The 20,338-nt window shown below is 36.7% G+C and overlaps 4 protein-coding genes across 7 annotated transcripts; 3 read left to right on the forward strand and 1 right to left on the reverse strand.

Moving 5' to 3' along the window:
- The first annotated feature begins 416 nt into the window (after positions 1-416).
- LOC101215014 (protein REDUCED WALL ACETYLATION 3) lies at positions 417-6,779 on the forward strand. 2 transcript variants are annotated; one of them, XM_011659976.2, is made up of 17 exons: positions 417-876; positions 1,011-1,062; positions 1,571-1,662; positions 1,868-2,011; positions 2,107-2,163; positions 2,248-2,320; positions 2,619-2,777; positions 3,359-3,508; positions 3,655-3,910; positions 4,549-4,664; positions 4,760-4,846; positions 4,945-5,033; positions 5,191-5,253; positions 5,354-5,410; positions 5,868-5,964; positions 6,064-6,222; positions 6,381-6,779. In XM_011659976.2, exons 2-16 carry the CDS (start codon positions 1,030-1,032, stop codon positions 6,217-6,219), a joined length of 1,629 nt encoding a protein of 542 aa, XP_011658278.1. In that variant the 5' UTR covers positions 417-876; positions 1,011-1,029; the 3' UTR covers positions 6,220-6,222; positions 6,381-6,779. The 2 variants fall into 2 exon arrangements, with proteins under 2 accessions (XP_011658278.1, XP_004134577.1); XM_004134529.3 differs by having other exon boundaries at positions 6,389-6,779.
- Positions 6,780-7,921: 1,142 nt separating this feature from the next.
- LOC101216214 (probable starch synthase 4, chloroplastic/amyloplastic) lies at positions 7,922-16,345 on the forward strand. 3 transcript variants are annotated; one of them, XM_011659977.2, is made up of 16 exons: positions 7,922-8,286; positions 10,017-10,212; positions 11,120-11,201; positions 11,292-12,342; positions 12,416-12,467; positions 12,884-13,006; positions 13,113-13,188; positions 13,262-13,446; positions 13,511-13,705; positions 13,779-13,850; positions 14,032-14,238; positions 14,766-14,891; positions 15,093-15,242; positions 15,437-15,498; positions 15,590-15,665; positions 15,756-16,345. In XM_011659977.2, the coding sequence occupies exons 1-16, from the start codon at positions 8,147-8,149 to the stop codon at positions 15,936-15,938; spliced, it is 2,976 nt and encodes a 991-aa protein (XP_011658279.1). In that variant the 5' UTR covers positions 7,922-8,146; the 3' UTR covers positions 15,939-16,345. The 3 variants fall into 3 exon arrangements, with proteins under 3 accessions (XP_011658279.1, XP_031743850.1, XP_011658280.1); XM_031887990.1 differs by lacking the exon at positions 7,922-8,286 and having other exon boundaries at positions 10,072-10,212; positions 10,596-11,201; XM_011659978.2 differs by lacking the exon at positions 7,922-8,286 and having other exon boundaries at positions 10,091-10,219.
- A 431-nt stretch (positions 16,346-16,776) lies between these two features.
- LOC101221671 (chlorophyll a-b binding protein of LHCII type I, chloroplastic-like) lies at positions 16,777-17,776 on the reverse strand. Its single transcript, XM_011659979.2, has one exon. The coding sequence runs from the start codon at positions 17,704-17,706 to the stop codon at positions 16,909-16,911; it is 798 nt and encodes a 265-aa protein (XP_011658281.1). The 5' UTR covers positions 17,707-17,776; the 3' UTR covers positions 16,777-16,908.
- Positions 17,777-19,171: 1,395 nt separating this feature from the next.
- On the forward strand, positions 19,172-20,236 carry LOC101222687 (chlorophyll a-b binding protein of LHCII type I, chloroplastic-like). The gene has a single exon (XM_004134560.3). It carries the CDS (start codon positions 19,288-19,290, stop codon positions 20,083-20,085), a length of 798 nt encoding a protein of 265 aa, XP_004134608.2. The 5' UTR covers positions 19,172-19,287; the 3' UTR covers positions 20,086-20,236.
- The last annotated feature ends 102 nt before the right edge of the window (positions 20,237-20,338 follow it).

The following is a 20,338-nucleotide window of genomic DNA, read 5'->3' on the forward strand; positions in this document are numbered from 1 at the left end:
TAGATTAGATGAGAAATAAATATTTTACCCTCTAAACTGTTATTTTACTTTTAAAGCGTATACACTAAAATAAAGATTATTTTATATTAATTTTAAAAACGAAAAAACAAAAGAATTTTAAATAACTTTTATGTTTAATATTCCAACCCTAAAATTATTTTTTTAATTTAAAATCCAACCATAAAAATTGAAGAACTAAACATGAGAATTAAACTACAACACTAATTGTAATTTCTTATACAATTTTAAAAGAAGGTTTTGCAATAATAAAATAAATATATCTGAAATAAAAATAAAAAGAAAAATTGTCACAAAAGGTGATGAAGCTAAAAACCAAAAATGTAAATTTTGCGCATAAATTACGTTTGTTGTATTGTCACTTTCTTTTCAAGTTGCATTAATAACTTCTCAATCTGTAGCCGGAAAAAAACTTTTAAAAACTTTATTTAAAAAATCGCCGATTCGCCGGTGAGCTTTGGGAAAAGCGAAGCATTATATAAAATCTCAACTGTATATATTGTCGTCTTACCGGAACCGAATCGGTAATGGCGATCGCAAGATCTGTGGAACAGTGAAAACAACAAACCACCCACTGCAGAAACTACCGTCTCTCAACAACAACAACAATTACGACCCATTATCGACTTTCTTGGGGCCTAAAACATCAGTGGAGAACGACCCACCTTCCAACATCTTACTCAATCTTCAAGCAAAGGCATTCTCCTTACTTTTTCCTCTTCTTCTATATCACTGCGAGTGTTGGATTTCGATCTTTGCCCAACTACCCAACTAGGGTTTCTTGTTTTTTTCTCGCTAATTTGATCCCAGATGTGTTAGTCTCTCATTTCTGCATCTGATTGCGCTTTTGTATTCGTGGTATGTGCCATTCTCGATCTGCATTTCACTTCTGGGTCTTTTTCTGAATTTTATTGCTATTTTGGAGTTCGGGATTTTGTTTAATTCTATGTTCGGCGATGGATTCCTTTTCTTGATCAGTTTGAATTTTGCAGGTTTTATCAGGGATCTTTAATGGAGGATTTGGAGGGAATCAACCCCGGCCAGGTAGAATTTACCGCCATGCAATCTTCTTTAATTACTTTGTTGTTGAGTAGATTGATCGTTGAGAAGTTTTAATTCTTCACTCTGAATGAACTTTGAGTTCGTTGTTTCCGGGTGCTGATTAGTTGTATAATTGTCTATGTATGGTGTGATACTTATTCATTTTATCGGACGGGGAAGTATTTATTGTGTCTATGAATTGAGTTGGTGGTAATAATAATGTTTGAGAATTTGCAGTCATAGGTTCTACTTTTCAATTAGTGGGAAGTCTTCGCTTAATTTCTTCATCATGCGGATGGAATCAATGTATTTATACCAAACTTGGCGTGAACATTAGTTTAGATGCCACATGCAGAAGAACTAATTATGGGAACACTACAAACTACTCAACATGAACATACACTGAAAAAAATCCACGTCCTCTCCATATGTTTATGTTTATTATTACTATTTTATTTTAATCCGATACTTGCTTTTCTTAGTGATATGAAAAGCTATTGCTATGTTTCAGGTTTCTTTTTTGCTGGGCGTGATTCCAATTTTTGTTGCCTGGGTATATTCAGAGTTTCTAGAGTATCAGAAGTCTCCACTTCTTTCTAAAGTGTGAGTAGCTTTCTTCGTTGCCCACAATGAATGGTGATATAGATTGGTTCATTTATTCTTGAAATGCTGAGCTGGAACTTTGTTCTTTCTTTGTCACCAAATTTGAAATCATTGAATGACTAGGCTATTTCATATGTCAGTTTTAATGCTTTTATTGAATCATCTGGTTGTGGGGCTCTAAGTTTGGTGCTTTCTTTGATTACAGTCATTCAGACAATAATCTTGTTGAATTGGCCGAGGAGAAAGGAGATAAAGTTAAAGATGATGAGGCTGCTCTGCTGGAAGGAGGCCTTGCAAGATCAGCCTCTGTAAAGTTGAATAGTTCATCAATTAAAACAAACTTAATTAGGTCATTTCCTACTTCCTGCTATATACATATATTTTTTTATTTCATTTTCTCACACACCCTTCAAATACCATCCTTCTCAAATTTTTATAATTTAGGTTTTTGACATTGGACGAGTCCTTCTTGCTGGAAAACCGGGCTACATTGAGAGCATTGTAAGTTGTTAATTAAGCTTTTGGATGATGGTGACACAAAAACTGGTAGCTTACAACCATATACTCATTGACCATCATATGTAGGTCTGAATTTGGTGCAATTCTTTTCTATTTCTATGTATGTGACCGCACAAATATACTGGGAGATTCTACTAAGGTACTTGATCTTGATCTTACCTATTGTCCTATGGATTCCAATATCTGGATTTTATGTTTGCATCATGCATATAATCACCCGTCCTGCCTTTTTCTTGGTATTACTTGCACTAATTTTTTGCACCATGCACTGCTCAATTTATATTTGGACTTGATTTCAACCATTTGTTTTTTATATATATCCATATAATCTAACTGACAGCTTGAGAACAAGAAAGAATCTGACCGTACTTATTGATATATGGTTTTGATGGAATTTAGTTTAGCAAGCTAATCATCAATGGTTTTGTCTTGAGCAGAATTACAACCGGGATCTCTTCCTCTTTCTCTATATCCTTCTCATCATTGTTTCTGCAATGACGTCTTTGAAGAAACACACCGATAAGTCAGCATTTTCTGGAAAAGCAATACTTTACCTAAATCGGCATCAAACAGAGGAATGGAAAGGGTGGATGCAGGCAAGTTCTTTATGAACATGACTTTTTGAAACCATGGGTGCATAAGTTCTAAATGATTCTTTGTCATTTCTCGAATAGTTTAGCTGTCAAAAGATGTGCTCTTTCCTTAACTTAAGCTCATTTTTTTCTTTTTCTGAATGAGCAATATTCTTCTAGACCCTATAAGTATGCAAACATAAAAAATGCAGGATGATTAGTCTGGTTGGTTTCCCATCTCTTCTGTACAACGCTTCAACTTTTGTTAGGACAGTTTAGATGTTATTTCTATATTTATTTTTATAAGATAGATATGGGTTCGGATCTTTTAGGTCACAGCGTTATGGATAGGTATATCTTGAAGAGAAATTTCCACGCAATGGAAAATGAAAATGGTATTTTCCAAAGAGAAGTTACCATGTAATACAATTCAAATGATTATTTGTTCTTATTGCAGAACTTAAAACTTCAATATTTGTCTGATTTGACCTTGTGTCCGGGCATTTCTAGCATGTGCTTTTTGGTCTCTTTTGTACATATCAATCAGTTTCTTATGCTTGGCAACATTATGATGGCCTTCACACTGTTTTTTTGGGTTTTTGCAGGTTCTATTTTTAATGTACCATTATTTTGCTGCGACTGAAATTTATAATGCTATACGGGTATTTATTGCTGCTTATGTGTGGATGACTGGATTTGGAAACTTTTCCTACTATTATATTAGAAAGGATTTTAGCCTGGCACGCTTTGCTCAGGTAATTCCCTGCCTCCACTCCCACTGTTTCTCTTTTTCTAGAAAAAACCAGCACTGCAAAATCGTTTCACCAATCAAGTTTTTCTGGAACTTCCACCCCTAACTCCCAGGATACTGGCGCTTGACTTTTTCTAATTTGTCATGCAGATGATGTGGCGGCTAAATTTTTTTGTCGCATTTTGCTGTATTGTTCTTAATAATGATTACATGCTGTACTACATCTGTCCAATGCATACACTTTTTACTCTCATGGTGTATGGAGCTCTTGGAATCTTTAACAAGTACAATGAGATAAGATCAGTGATGATTGGAAAGATTATTGCTTGCTTCCTTGTGGTTATTGCCGTTTGGGAAATTCCTGGAGTTTTTTACATAATCTGGAGTCCATTTAAGTTCCTTTTAGGTTAGTTCCTGTTTTATTTATTTATTTTTTAATTCTTAAACAGATGAAGTATGAAGTTATTTTCCATTTAACGTGCTCATATTCTTCATTCATGGCATGTAAATTAATAGGGTGTGCAGGTACTAATTTGATAGAATCAAGTGTGAAGCTGTTCTGAATGTGGTTTCCTGTTTTGATTTTAAAGTTATTTTCAGATACTTGTGATTGAAATTACTATTCATTGCATGCAAAAGTTGATGTTTGCACGCATTGAAATTACTATTCATAAATCTATGATTTTGAAAATAATGAAACCCCATTCTTATGGAGAAAAAAAAAGGTGATTTCTGAGAATACACTGAAGGGAAAAAGAGAAACATTTGCTCAAGATATGTTTTCCCTTTCCATACATGGGTTGGTTAACTAGTCTTTTTTGTGTTATATGTAAGTTTTTCGTGAATTGTACCTAGGATTTAAAGTTGGTCTGGGCACTAACGAATATTAAAAATATTATTAATAATAAATTTTAGTGAATTGTGAACATATGGAATATGGTTGGTTTGGTATTCGAAGACAAATTTTGTTGCAAAGCAACTTATCCTGCTGATCTGACTATGTGAAGTATAATGAATCTTCTATTCTTTTTTTTTTAATGACAGGTTATACGGATCCTGCAAAAGTTGATCTCCCCAGACTGCATGAGTGGCATTTTAGATCTGGTCTAGATCGCTATATATGGATCATTGGCATGATATATGCATACTATCACCCCAATGTAAATTAGTAAACATTTGATGACATCAGAGTTTCATGGATCTTGTCTTCATTTGTTCCTCCAGAAGATAACTTTTGAATATTCTGAAATTCCAGGTTGAAAAATGGATGGAGAGATTGGAGGAAGCCGAAACAAGGAAGAGAATTTCGATCAAGACAAGCATTGTTACGGTTTCTGTAATAGTAAGTGGCATAATTTGGAGTGCTTTTATCTGCTCAGGTTTGATTGTCCGTTTTCGAACTATCAGTGCAATAGATCTTATTCTGATTTCCTTTACTAGGCTGGTTATATGTGGTACGAGTGCATTTACAAGCTAGACAAGGTGACTTACAATAAATATCATCCCTACACATCATGGATTCCCATAACGTGAGTTTTTCTTCTTTTTAAATTTTATTTATAATATTGTAATTACATTAATCAACTATAGTCATTTCTATCTTCTCATGATGGCTTGCAAAGACGGAATTTGGGTCCATTAAAATGGTCACTATCTTAATTTTTTTTTTGCTTTATGTGGTTTCAGTGTTTACATTTGCTTGCGAAACTTTACTCACCAATTGCGAAGCTACTCTTTGACCCTCTTTGCGTATGTATTCTCTCTTTTGTCTGTCAACTATAAAGCTCTGAGTTGATTGCATCAGTTCTCATTTTTGCACATTCATATAGTTGATCATTGTGTTGTTTAGATGGCTTGGCAAGATAACATTGGAGACGTATATTTCACAGTTCCATATCTGGTTAAGGTACATTAAGTGATTCTCTAACTACTCTGTCATTCACTTTTTTCACTGAAGCCTATAATCTTCATTAGATCCTGGAAAATACGAACTGTTCTATCATTATTCTACCTCTTAACTTGTTATCGCAGATAATTGACATTTGTTCACAAGTTCTTAATTTCACGCATTCAAGCAGTTACTACCACACTGTCAAAACCATCCTTTGTTTTGTTCACAAAAATCAACTTATTGAACTGCTAAAGTTTGTAAAGTGTTTAAATGTACGTTTTTTTTATTATAAGAAAATGTACGTGGTGATTTTTTCATTATTTCTTCAAGTTTGTAAAGTGTTTAAATGTCCTGCTTACCGTTCCACAGATATTGCTCAACTAAAAGGAAATAATATCGAGTGATAAGTTCTGAGGAATGTTCTGTATTTAGTTACTGTAGCTGCAGTCTAATTTATGCTCGTGGTGTACAGATCGAATGTGCCTAATGGGCAGCCAAAGTGGCTTCTCTCAATCATTCCAGAATACCCCATGCTCAACTTCATGCTTACAACTGCCATCTATGTCATAGTAAGAACGTTCTCAGTCTAATCTTCTCTTCCAGGGCCAGCATTGGTTGATACAACACTTGTGATGGAACTTGAATATGTTACCTTTTCTTTTTTGCAGGTGTCCCTCCGGATTTTTGAGCTAACCAATACACTAAAGACAATTTTTGTACCTACAAAAGATAATAGGCGGTTGTTGCATAATTTCATTGCTGGAGCTGCAATTTCTGTATGTTTATACTCCATGTCGCTGGTTATTCTTCTCATCCCTCATTAAATGGTAAGTCCATTTTCTACAATGCGTTCTCGTTTACTCTAAAAATCCATAAGGGTTGGATTTTGGATTTGTCAACGCATTCAAACTCCATATTCAGCTAGTTTTCGTTAAGAATTTGCGTATCCGCTGGTTGTGATGTGGGGCTCAGTATTGTTAATTAGTTTTACAGGCCAAACTAGTGAATGAAGACTGAAGACATATAGAAAGGAATTATATTGAATTTTTGCTTTTCGACCAAAAGGGAAGACTTATTGGAGGACATTGCTATTGCTTGCTGATAGATTATGAAAACAAGGACTCTGGTGCTTGAGGGAAAAAGACCCCTCAGTTGCTTCTAAGGCGGATGAGTTGCCAATTGTGTCTTCCTGTTGTTTCGTAGAGCCCTTTAATTTTATAGGAAAAGGTTTTGTAATATTGTCATCAATGTATCATTTCATTCTTTTGTTATCCCACCTCCCCCTCAAAACAAATGAAGAAAATGACGGTTTTGTGCATAGAGATGTGTTATCTGATGATCAGCTGAACTTTATTGTTTCTAATGCATTCATCATTTTCACTTTCCTCGTGCAAGCAGGAGAACGGTAAATTTAGGTTGTTTCAGAGACGAATATCTCATCACTATTACTTTACCATCTCTAGGATTTCACTGGCATCTTAACTCCCCTGGATGGTACTTCTACTGACTAGAGGGCTATCCGATCACCGACCATTGGATGTAAGCGATCGGATAGACGCTATGGTTAGAGATTGCCAACCATTGAATGTAAGTGACCCATAGCGAAAGGGGTTGGTCGTTTTTCATAGGTATGCGATCGTTATCATTTGATTAGCAATCACTTTACTATATTTTCAGGATAGCTAAGTTAAAGGGTATGTAATTGCTAAGCCAGTGACTAAACTTACTATAACGATCACTTTATTATATTGACTCAACTTACTCAATACCAAAAAAATTTCATATTTCAGGTGGAAACTCTTGATTTTGTTAATAAGTTGCTTAAAAATTTGGACTATTTGATATCTCAACAAATTACACAACACAAGCGAAAGCACAAAACTAACTTGTAGAGAAGTTGAAAGTGATGGATCGAGATGTTTACTTGTTCCATGCTTGTTATTAGTAATATTGACTGGTAATACAAAACGAAGAATAAATTTGAAAATTTGAAAATTTTTTATAAAGAGAAGAAAAAAATATTTTATATCCATCCAAATTCAAATTAGGACCAACACATCTCTCTCACTTTCCTTTTATTTAGATACAACATGTTAGACAGTTAAGTTGAACCATATCAATAAAAGGTCTTAACCAAATGAATGACCTTCCTAATATGTGCACGTGTATATGATTAAACTTTTAATAAACTATATGATAAAATCCACCAACTTCCTAAGGAAGTAAAATAACCTTCCTAATATTTGCTAAATTTGATTTACTTAATTTACTTAATCAGTCCTAACGGATTAATTAGTTAGGATCAAAGGTCTTAACAAAAAAAAAAAGAAAAAGAGAAAAGAATCAAAGGAATATATTCTGCAAATTGTCAAAATTTCTTTAGATCTCGCAAAACGCATCAGTACCGTTGGATTGAGATAAGGTTACTGATACTTTATGTTTGTTTTGGCCTTTGGGTTGGTGGCACGTGCGGAAGAGAAGTTTCTCACGTATGAGAATACTTTATATCTGTGCACTTTCTCGCTTACTCAAGTTTCTCGCTGTGATTCATTGGAAGTTGAAATGGAATGAACTGAACTCTCGCCGAACTGCTGGATCTTTCTCATCTCTATCGCAACTCTGAATGATCATTGAAGTATTGGCGAAGCAATTGTTTGATATTTCTATCTTTCTTTGAGGATTCATTGGAGTATTGATAATTGGAGGTGGAGATAGCAGAGAGAGCTTTTGGTTATTGGAAGTTTGAGCGTAATGGCAATGAAGCTCTCGACGTTGTTTCTGAGCTCTGGCTTTGGTTCTTTGAGTGGAAAAGCATTGGATAAACCACAATTTCCTTACTCTTCTCGTTGTTTGCTTAATACTTCATGTAAAATGCGGCCTCGCCGTCTCAGGTGCCGTTTTCCATCTCCTTTGCTTACTTATTCTTGTTTCTTTACTGATTTGGACGTCTGTAATTTGTTGGACGCAGGACTGGATTTCCTCTTGATTCTTACTGGATTCTTGATTTTCATTATAGTTTTGCTTGCTAACTTGCATTTATTTGCGTTTCTTGTTTATTTGAAAGTACTTAATCTTGTTTTCAATCTCCTTTGCTACTTAATCTTGTTTCTTGCTTTTCTTTTTCACTCTCTTTCTGAGTCAAATCAATTGGACAAGTCTCCTCTGAATGTCTTTGTCATTATTTTCTTTTGTAATTGCGGTTTTCACAAGAGTTCTTTATTTTCATTAAACGAGGCAAATCATAACGAATATCACATAGAGAAAACCACAGAATGGTTTCCAATATATTACTAAAAGAAGTTCGGCTACTATACTCTTTCCATGTAGGATTGAGTTTACTTCCTCCAGCGTCATCGAACCACGTTAGCAATCCAGAAGAACTGGAAGCTTGAAACGATTGGTGAAAGTTCTCCTTAGATTTTGCTTTTTCGTTAGATAACACACAATTCTTTAGATTTTTTAAAGCCTCGGGGGAGCTGCACTTGTGAAAATTTATTATTATTCTTCCTTTTATTTATTTATTTTTTATTTTCTAGTCATACATAATAGCTTTAGAAATGTAGCTATCGATTTCTTAATTCCAATAACCGATGATTTGATAATGCGTGTATTATGAACTACCTTGAAAATTTAAGGTAGAATAACATGTATAAGATTAGGAAGATCTAACCTGAGCAGAGTTCAATTACATGTGCATTTGGCATGGGGTCTTCAGTTTTGTTGTTATTTGATAGACATAAGATTTAGTAAGCTATATTTCAACACTACGTGTTCCTCAAGATAGTGCTTCTTTGAGTTCATTACTGATGAGGAGCATGTTGAGAAATGAAATTGGGGCTGGAGTTGATTGTTGGTGTCACCTTGTTGGTATAGGTCGTTTTTATGGTTCTCGACGTAGATTATTATTATTGCTTTTTGTTTGCTCTCATCGACTATGTACATTAATAAAATTCAAAACCATTTGATCCAACTATCTATCCAGTGTACCCATTATACATTCACCTTTGATCAAATTTCTTTGACATCAAAAGAGGCCTTAGCCTATTGGCTCTCGGCAATGTTTAGTTGATGTTCTTGGGGAGAAAATGGTTTGCAGATTTTGGTGGAGTTCCACTTTCACTTTAGACTCCCTACCTGATGGAATTGGTTCTCTTCCATTGGTGGTTGTCCTTTTTTCAACCATCAAGCTCTGTCATGAGGGTTCCACTAATAACATTTTGTTGTAAACCCTAAATGTGATTTGTTGATGAGAAGAATGCCGCCTTTTACAGCCTAAGCACTGGAATATCTATTAGTGGTGCAACTAACAGATGCCTAGCTAACCAAATAGCCAATTAACAGCTAGTATATCAACTGTTTAGGACTAACAGACAGCTTAACTATCCAGTAATTAACCAACTCAGCGTGCACACTGTATCAGGAAAGTTCATCGCACCAAGTATACCTCAAACTAGAGATGAAATATATATTTATATACATATAAGAAACAACTTTTTCCCAGTTCATCGCACCAAGTTGACTTCCGTTGTGCTCATCTGTATGTCTAAATGCAATGGATACATGGTTTTCCCAGTTTCTTGGACATTCTTTATTCAACTAATAGAATATAAACTTTGTACAGTTCTCGACGCAAGAGGAAATATTTGAAGAAAGCCTCGTATGAACATCTGTCGGTGCATGCTGATTTCCATCCAAATGATGACGACGACTCTGGCTCCGAAAATGTGGTGGAAGGAGTTCCAATTTTAAATCAGGAGAGCTTGTCTAGTGCTGTTTCCAACACTAGCTCAGCTGCTCAGCATAACACTGAGAAAGAAGTAAGTGGTATGATTGCTCCTGGTGAAATTGAACCTTCGATAAAGTAACTGCACTTGCTTATGACTATTGTCATGTTTACATCTTTGATCTTCCAACAGAATTGGTGCTTGAGAGAGGGGAATCTTAGGGGTAAAAAATTGTTGAGCCATGTATTGATTTCATTAGGAATTAATATAAGATTCCAACGTGATAGTTCTAATTAGGTTAATTTGAGAAAGTACTCAATAGATTTTGTAATGGATAACAAAAACCTTCGAGGGGAGCAGAGACCAGATGGACTTTTCATTTCTAAGTTTATATAAGATAATTCTTTTATTTCTTATCAATGTCTTATTTCGAAGGACATAACATTGGCAACATTTTCTGTGCTTAATAAATGAAGGTCTTGGATAAGAGAATCAGCAGAACCTTTTGATTTCTCTGCATACCTGGGTCACTCTGTTCAATAGCAACATGGAGAATTAGCTGCTTGTGGAACTTGTCTGATTTGTCTTCCAACAGTTCCCCTTGTACTCTCCTGGGAAGCAACTTTAATTCAAGGATCGGTTCTGAATTTTTTTTTCTTTTCGGTTTCAACCAAGTCTGAGTTCATTCCTCGCAGATCCTGGAAAAACCCTTACTGAGGAATTGCAGAGAGAGATGAATGCATGGAAATGAAATTAGTAGAAACTGATATCAAATTGAAGTTGGTGCCCAGGAGAAGGTACAAATGGAACTGCTTGAAAGCCTTCTGGAAAGTTGCAGAAGCAGCTGAATTTCAATGGTGGTACTGGATAGAGCGACCTTGATTGGTTTGCTGCTTGGAAATCAGAACAGTGTTCCTATGGGTTCTCCTATAAAAAAAAGTTCATTTATCGTCTTGTCTGGACATTTGATAAAGTTCCTATGGGTCTTCTGAAATTTCAGACCGGGGAAGTTGACACTGAAGGGCTGAATAAAGGCGTTCAACTTGAAGATTTGATTGGGATGATAAAAAATGCAGAGAAAAGTGAGTTTTTTCTCCCCTTTAATCTTAAAAACTTTTATTTGGCTCTGTTCTGTCTATTACATTCTGTATGAAACTGTTGATTTCTTACAGATATCCTTCTACTTAACCAAGCCCGGGTACGTGCCCTCGAAGATCTTGAAAAAATCCTTTCTGAGAAGGAGGAATTGCAGAGAGAAATCAATGGTTTGGAAATGAGATTGGCAGAAACTGATACTCGAATTGAAGTGGCTGCCCAAGAGAAGGTGCACGTGGAACAGTTGGAAGACCAATTCGAAGAGTTGCAGAAGCAGCTAAATTTCAGTAGTGGTACCGAACAGAGCATGAATGGAAATTTGAACGATGTTCCTATTGATTCTCTTACCAAAGAGCTTCATTTACTGAAATCAGAAAATATTGACCTAAAGAATGATATACAAACACTCAAGGAAGAGTTGAGCAATGTTAAGAATTCTGATCAACATCTGGCATTTTTGGAAGAAGAAAGGTCAGTTTTGGAGTCTTCGCTCAAGGACTTGGAGTCTAAGTTGTCAACCTCTCAGGAAGATGGTTCAAAATTGTCTGTCCTGAACGCTGAATGTATGGACTTAAGGAATAGAGTAGAGCACTTGCAAGTTTTGCTAGACAAGGCAACCGAGCAGGCAGATCAAGCTATTCGTGTTTTGCAACAAAACCAAGAGCTTCAAGAAAAGGTTGAGAAATTGGAAGAGTCTCTTGAAGAAGCTAACGCCTTCAAATTATCTTCTGAAAAGCTTCAGCAGGACAATGAATTAATGCAACAAAAGATAGGTTTATTGGAGGATCGCCTTCAAAGTTCCGACGAGGAACTACAATCTTATATCAAATTATATCAGGAATCTGTGAAGGATTTTCAAGATACACTCGATACTATCAAAGAAGCAAACAAGAAAACAGCTATAGATGAGCCTGTAAATGATATGCCTTTGGAGTTTTGGAGCCGTTTATTGCTATTGATAGATGGTTGGTTACTTGAGGAAAAGATATCGGGTGATGATGCTAAACTGTTGAAAGAGATGGCATGGAAGAGGGATGCACGAATTTATGATGCTTATATGGCTTGCAAGGAAAAAAATGAACTTGAGGCTGTGGCTTTGTTTCTGAATTTGACATCTTCTCCAAAACGGTACCTAACTGTAATTTTGAATATATTGCCTCAGAAGAAACTGTTGTTTAATCAGTATTCTTGTTATCTTTAGTTCGGGACTCTATGTCATCCACATTGCAGCAGAAATGGCACCAGTCGCTAAGGTGAATTGTTAGCTCAATAGCTCTTGGGTTTTAGCAAACTACAATGTGGTTTTCTGAACTTGAGAACAAAGTAGAAATTCTCTTTGCTTGCGCTCCTAAGTTTCCAGTTGCTCTATTCTATCTCTTTTCACAGCAAACAGGAAAGGAAATATCCTACTTTGGTTGCTGTGGAATGCGAACAGTTTGGCATTAAAGTAAATTTAAAATAGAGTGTCAATTTTCTCAAGGAGGAAAGGCTTTTAAAACGCATGAAATATTTATTACTGTTTTATCGAAGTTGTTTTTGTAATTTTGTTTTCTGTTTGTGGTTCAAATGTACTGTGCATTTTCAAATGAAATTCTGCATGTTTTAAATTGGTTTTTTATTTCTTATGTCAAGAGTAAAAGTAGTTTAAGGAATGAAAATTCTTTTGAAGGTTGGTGGTTTGGGAGACGTCATCACTGGTCTGAGCAAAGCGCTGCAAAGTAGAGGGCATCTTGTGGAAATTGTTCTTCCTAAATATGATTGCATGGAGTACAGTCGTATTAAAGATTTGAGGGTATGCCTGTGATTGAGACGTATGAAACTAATGAAGGGATAACCGTTTTCTCGTGTGCTACTTTGGTGTTTTATTAATGTTATATGGTACTTCCACTGCTTTACAGCTTTTGGATGCGGTACTCGAGTCCTACTTTGATGGGCGGCTGTTCAAAAACAAAATATGGGTTGGAACTGTTGAAGGTCAATATTTATCCTTTGTCTAATTTTTTATTTTTGTTAATGTTTTCTTAAATTGTCAATTTAACGTCTGCAGGTCTTCCTGTTTACTTTATCGAACCTCTTCACCCTGATAAGTTCTTCTGGAGGGCTCAATATTATGGGGAGCATGATGACTTCAGACGTTTTTCATATTTCAGCCGTGCTGCACTTGAGTTACTTACTCGGGCTGGCAAGAGACCTGATATAATACATTGCCACGATTGGCAAACTGCCTTCATTGTACGACTTTTAATGTCTGTTAATCATACTATCTTTTGGCAACTGACTTTAATTGCTTTCTCAGGCACCATTGTATTGGGATTTGTATTACCCGAAGGGATTGAATTCTGCAAGAATATGTTTTACTTGCCACAACTTTGAGTATCAGGGAACTGCCCCTGCTTCAGATTTGGGTTCTTGCGGTCTTGATGTTGACCAGCTAAACAGACAAGACAGATTACAGGATAATTCTTCTCATGAAAGGATCAATGCTGTAAAGGTATAGTGTTCACAGACTGTCCTATCTCTTTATTTATTGGCAAACTTTTATGATGATTGACATTGTTTTTCAGGGAGCAGTTGTGTTCTCTAATATAGTCACAACAGTATCACCTACCTATGCTCAAGAGGTGCGAAGAGCTGAGGTATGATTTGCATTAAAGACACCTCATATAAATAGAAATTTTAGGATGACCGTCAATCACAGAATTTATCGGTTCACTGCTATGGTTTTTGCTTAAATATAGTCGGGCGTGCAAAATTTTCTTTTGGTTTAAAGTTGCTAGTCTTCTGAGGCACTGAGATTGACATCCGTAAGGATTACAGGGAGGGCATGGTCTTCACTCAACGCTTAATTTTCATTCGAAAAAGTTCTTTGGCATTCTCAATGGAATTGATACCGAGGTGTGGAATCCTGCGACCGATTCATTTATCAAAGTCCAATATAATGCAAATGATCTTCAGGGGAAGGCAGAAAACAAAGACGCTTTAAGAAGGCATCTAGGGCTGTCATCTAATGTCAGAAAACCTCTGGTAATTACATTTTTTGAGAATGAATCATGTGATCGGTGTTTTCTATTTTCAAATATTTTGTAATCCCCGTTTGTTTTCTATTCAATCTAGGATTTAATTGTGCTTCATTTTCTACCTTGAGACTGACATAACAGTACGTCATTTCACGACATGTTATATGCATCATGATTATCTTTTCCCCTAGTGCTGGGTAAAATGGAGCTTCGCTTCACCCTTTTGGAAATTGAGCTAATTATTTTAATACAGTTGCGGTGTGGTATTCCAATTGTATTCGGCTCACCATTTTATGACTAATTCTGAATGTATATCATAATTCTGATTCCACTCGACTGTCAGCGTACATATTATAATTTAGCTTACCGACCTAGGACAGAATTATTGAAATAGTTTAGTTGTTGAGATATGATAACAAATCTGCACTCAAGTTTCGTTTCTGGTTTTCCATGAAATGGTAGCAGTGACGTAGGCTGCATAATGAAATTGGAGTTTTGATGGGTTTTTTTTTTCTTTTTTCTTTTTTGCAATAGGTGGGTTGCATAACGAGATTGGTACCCCAAAAGGGTATCCATCTTATCAGGTACGCAATATACAGAACGTTGGAGCTGGGAGGACAGTTTGTTCTTCTGGGTTCGAGCCCAGTTCCTCATATTCAGGTTATCTACTAACTTATGTGCCTCGTACAAAAAATTCAAATATAATTATTATCTGTTTATAGTGGGGGCTATGATCCGTTCACAATTGTTTCTCCCTACAAAAACGTAGATACTCTTTCTACTGGTTTCTTTGTCATTTGAGATTTTCGTGCACTCGTGTAATTAATGCCTCTTATAACGACTGCATTTTTGCCCATGCAGAGGGAATTTGAGGATATTGCGAATCATTTCCAGAGTCATGATCAAATTCGGTTAGTGTTGGCTTATGACGAGTCTCTTTCTCATTGGATTTACGCAGGATCTGATATGTTCATTATACCCTCTATCTTCGAGCCATGTGGCCTCACTCAGGTAAAAAGCTTGCATATCTTGCCTAGTTCGAGCTAACTAATAAGTTTTAACCAGAAACAACGAGGGTTGACCTGAGGGACAGTGAATGATGAATGTCTGCCCGCTCACATAGGATATAACACCGTTTGTGTCGCTTTGACAAATAATACATTGACCAAGTTAGAATTTGATAAAACTTTCCCCCTCTTTTGTAGATGATTGCAATGCGATACGGTTCTATTCCTATTGTGCGGAAAACTGGCGGACTAAATGACAGGTGCATGACCTTATCTTGTAAAATCTCTACTTATTTGAGTTTATTTCTTCGGAACTTTTTTGTTTTAATGACTTCAATGTTCATTGTGCAGTGTCTTTGACGTTGACGATGAAAGAACACCTACTGAGCTTCAAAACGGATATACGTTTTTAACTCCAGATGAACAGGTACCGCCTCAGAGAACGAATTTAACCGAACGTTATCTCATCATATGACCCCACGGGCCTTACCCTTGATAACTTATATTTATTTGGCAGGGGATGAATAGTGCACTAGAACGTGCCTTTAGCCACTACTTAAACAACCCAAGTAGTTGGAAGCAGCTGGTTCAGAAGGTCATGGACGTAGATTTCAGCTGGGAAACTTCAGCGGCACAATATGAGGAACTATATTCAAAGTCAGTAGCACGAGCAAAAGCAGCCGCCGCAGGTCGAACGTAAGGAAACTAATACTTCTTTATGTTCTTTCTTTCTGGGCAATCTGTTATCCATATTCTGAAGTTGCATGCGAGATTGCCTAAGCAATTATGGTGAATCCAATTCTCATTGGAAACTGAAGTTTAGACCAATTTGGTGGCTCAATCATATGCTTTTATGCTATATGCTTCCATGAAACCTCTGAATTGGTCAGTTGATAACATCATAGTTGTGGACACTGGACGGGACATTCATCCTCCCTTTCTTGCTATAAGGCCGCGGGAAACCTGCCATTTTTTCTTCCTATGTGTAGATAATATTTTGTTAAATAGTACTATACTCCGAAACTTTAATCTGAATATTGGAATATAATTTTTGTCCCATTTTTTTACACTTGTTCAATTTGACCTGCACGAGCAATTTTCTCATTATTTGGTTGAGTTTTTTTTTCCCCCAATTTGAGTTTTTTACACTTTAATCATTTCTCATTACACAAATAATCTTCTTCTTCTTTTTTTTTTTTTTTTGTTAATACTCAATGATTATATATTTTGAGTTTATCAACTTATGTAGGGGTGGGTGATTTCAATTTTGAATTCTATCTATTTGTCAAGAATGTGTGCTTAAACCATTTGAGTTGTGTTTAAATAATTGAAAGTGTGCCTTATTAATGAAAAAAAATTATATGTATTTGAGTTATTAGTAGTGATAGTATGGGTGTTTGTTTAGTTTTTATCTATAAAATGAGTAATGAGTAATGTCTATACAATTAACTAACTAACATAGTCCACTCGGTAAGAGTTCTTTTGGGGAATAATTCACCCTAAGAGTTAAATAAGAAGAAATGGTTGAACAAACGCAATTAGCAGCACAAAAGCACTTCATTCATTTTCAACTAATGTACAATACCACCGGTTCACCACAAATAATAATTCAACAGCATAGAAACTCTCTTTAGTCTCTCTCTCTCTCTCTTTCTTTCTACATATTTCTCTCACTTTCCAGGAACAAAGTTTGTAGCATAGGCCCAAGCATTGTTGTTGACTGGGTCAGCAAGGTGATCAGCCAAATTCTCCAATGGACCCTTTCCGGTAACGATAGCCTGAACAAAGAATCCAAACATGGAGAACATAGCTAACCTTCCATTCTTGAGCTCCTTAACCTTCAACTCAGCGAATGCCTCTGGGTCATCAGCCAAACCCAATGGGTCGAAGCTTCCACCTGGGTAGATGGGGTCAGTCACCTCTCCGAGTGGGCCACCAGCAATACGGTAACCCTCGACGGCACCCATCAACACAACTTGGCAAGCCCAGATGGCCAAAATGCTCTGAGCGTGGACCAAGCTGGGGTTGCCCAAGTAGTCAAGCCCGCCCTCGCTGAAGATCTGCGAACCAGCCTTGAACCACACAGCTTCACCAAACTTCACACCATTACGAGACAAAAGCTCAGGGAAAACACACCCCAAAGCTCCAAGCATGGCCCATCTGGAGTGGATCACTTCCAACTCACGGTTCTTGGCGAAGGTCTCGGGATCAGCTGAAAGTCCAGCAGTGTCCCAACCGTAGTCACCAGGGAACTCTCCGGTAAGGTAGGATGGTGGCTCACCAGAGAATGGGCCCAAGTACTTGACACGGTCAGGACCATACCACGGGCTGCCGGAAGAAACTGACTTGCTGGCAGTCTTCCTCATGGTGAATTTTGCATTGCCCTGAATTTCAGGGGCATTGGGGGAAAGTTTCACGGCTTGGCCGGCCAGAGTTGGGGAGGAGAGAGCCATTGTAGAAGCAGCCATTGTTGGAGGTCGAATAAGGCCTGTGATCAACGGTGGAATGTATTTTGTGGTGAGGAAGCTATGGGTGGGTTTGGTGAGTTTAAATAGTGGGCAAAGAGAATAGATTCTTATCCCTTGGTATCTGTATCTTCAATCCCATTGGAGTTCAAAGATTTTTCCTTTGTTTTGATGCATTCCTACATGGCTCATTCTCATCCACCAAATGCTTCAGATTCATATTAGTGTACACAGAAATCTAACGTCTACAGAGATTGTCCTTTCTTTAGATGAAAATTCATTTATGTGGCTTGAAAATTTAAGAGTTTGAGGTTTTGGTAACTGTAGATATTTTTGTTTGAGTTTGATGTGATGTATTTTCCTTTTGAGAGGCTACATTTTGAATAAACAGAAATTGATTACTTCCTAAGATTTCTTTGAGGAACTGTAAGGTAGATATGTGTAGGAATTGGGGCCCAATAATTAATCTTTGGGCTCTGTGAATTCACAAAGGTTGAGGATTTTAACCTTGTTTTACTCTACCAGGCAAATTAATTGCTATATAAGAAAAGAGAAGATGGGGAAGAAACTTTTTCTCTTTTTGGGGCAATTATTATCAATTAATGTCTCTGTCTTGATATTTAAATCTCTACAATTAGTGCAGAGTAAAGACATGATCAGTCTTCAGAGTCCTTATGTAACTCAAATATTGGCAAATTTAAAATTACTTCTATTATTGAATGAATTGAGAATGATTGAGAAGAGATTTTGGGCTTAAAATATTTAACAAATACATGTGTTTAATAGATCCATGAAATTGCAACTATGTGTCTAATAACTATGTGTCTAATAGATTCATGAAAGTATTCATTTAAAAAGAATAGTTGCTAGATATAAATTTGAATTTTAAGTCTAACAAATTTTAATTTTGTATTCAAATAATTTTAAAATATATCGAATATAAATTTTAAGTATAACAAATTTTAATTTTGTATTCAAATAATTTTAAAATATATCGAATAAGCCAATGGACAAAGAATAATAAAAAGTTACGGAATTTATTGCACATAAATTTCAGACTTTATAAACTTGTTGAGTGTAAAATTTTAAATTTTGAGATATATTAGACAGTTTTAAAGTTTATAAACAAATTTGATACAAGTCTAGAAGCTAAGAACTAAACTTGTAATTGAATTTACAAAAAACAAACTGGATTTACAAATATTGATAAAAAGGAACGTGTAATTCAATATCAAAACGCTCACAGTTATCCACAAATCAGCGAATGACAAGTGTATATCAAATTCTCAAAGGATATAGGAGCTATCAACAACACAGATGTCAAAATTTTATTGGAGAAAGAGGAGCCCAGGGAGTTTCCTAAGATTTTTAAGTGTTAAGTGGCTGAAGGGAAGCCAACTGGAATAAGGAAATCAACCATAGAAATTATTTCAACCAATAAGAAAGCTGATATTGATTTCCCTGGATAAGGACGCTTCTCCCAAATTAATGTATATTAAGCTCCATCATTCCTCTTCATCAAACTCATCCACCGCCTCTTCACTTAATTTCATACCCATTTCAACTTCTTTCTGAATCATTCCAATGGCTGCCTCTGCAATGGCTCTTTCCTCCCCAACTCTGGCCGGCCAAGCCGTGAAACTCTCCCCCACTGCCCCTGAAATTCAGGGCAATGCAAAATTCACCATGAGGAAGACTGCCAGCAAGTCAGTTTCCTCCGGCAGCCCGTGGTATGGTCCTGACCGTGTCAAGTACTTGGGCCCATTCTCTGGTGAGCCACCATCCTACCTTACCGGAGAGTTCCCTGGTGACTACGGTTGGGACACTGCTGGACTTTCAGCTGATCCCGAGACCTTCGCCAAGAACCGTGAGTTGGAAGTGATCCACTCCAGATGGGCCATGCTTGGAGCTTTGGGGTGTGTCTTCCCTGAGCTTTTGTCTCGCAATGGTGTGAAGTTTGGTGAGGCTGTTTGGTTCAAGGCTGGATCTCAGATCTTCAGCGAGGGCGGGCTTGACTACTTGGGCAACCCCAGCTTGGTCCATGCTCAGAGCATTTTGGCCATCTGGGCTTGCCAGGTTGTGTTGATGGGTGCCGTCGAGGGTTACCGTATTGCTGGCGGCCCACTCGGAGAGGTGACTGACCCCATCTACCCAGGTGGAAGCTTTGACCCATTGGGTTTGGCTGATGACCCAGAGGCCTTCGCTGAATTGAAGGTTAAGGAGTTGAAGAATGGAAGGTTGGCAATGTTTTCCATGTTTGGATTCTTCGTTCAAGCCATTGTTACTGGAAAGGGTCCTTTGGAAAACTTGGCTGACCACCTTGCTGACCCAGTCAACAACAATGCTTGGGCATATGCCACAAACTTTGTTCCCGGAAAGTGAGAGTCTTAGGATTCAGAGACTGAGAAAGGAACTTGTTTGGTTAAACCATTGATGGTGGTGTAAATTTCGGGTTTGAACAATTGAGTGTTTAATTTGAATGGATTTAATTCTGATTTTTCAGTAATAACACGAGACGATCTATTTAATGGAAGGGTGAGCACTAGAAGCTTATGCACTAATTTACATCGGCATTCCTCGAAATGAATAATGCATATAGTTTTGAAACTCTAGGAATCAATTCAACAATTGTAAA

The sequence above is a fragment of the Cucumis sativus genome, chromosome 6, assembly GCF_000004075.3.
Source record: "Cucumis sativus cultivar 9930 chromosome 6, Cucumber_9930_V3, whole genome shotgun sequence".
Taxonomy (NCBI): domain Eukaryota; kingdom Viridiplantae; phylum Streptophyta; class Magnoliopsida; order Cucurbitales; family Cucurbitaceae; genus Cucumis; species Cucumis sativus.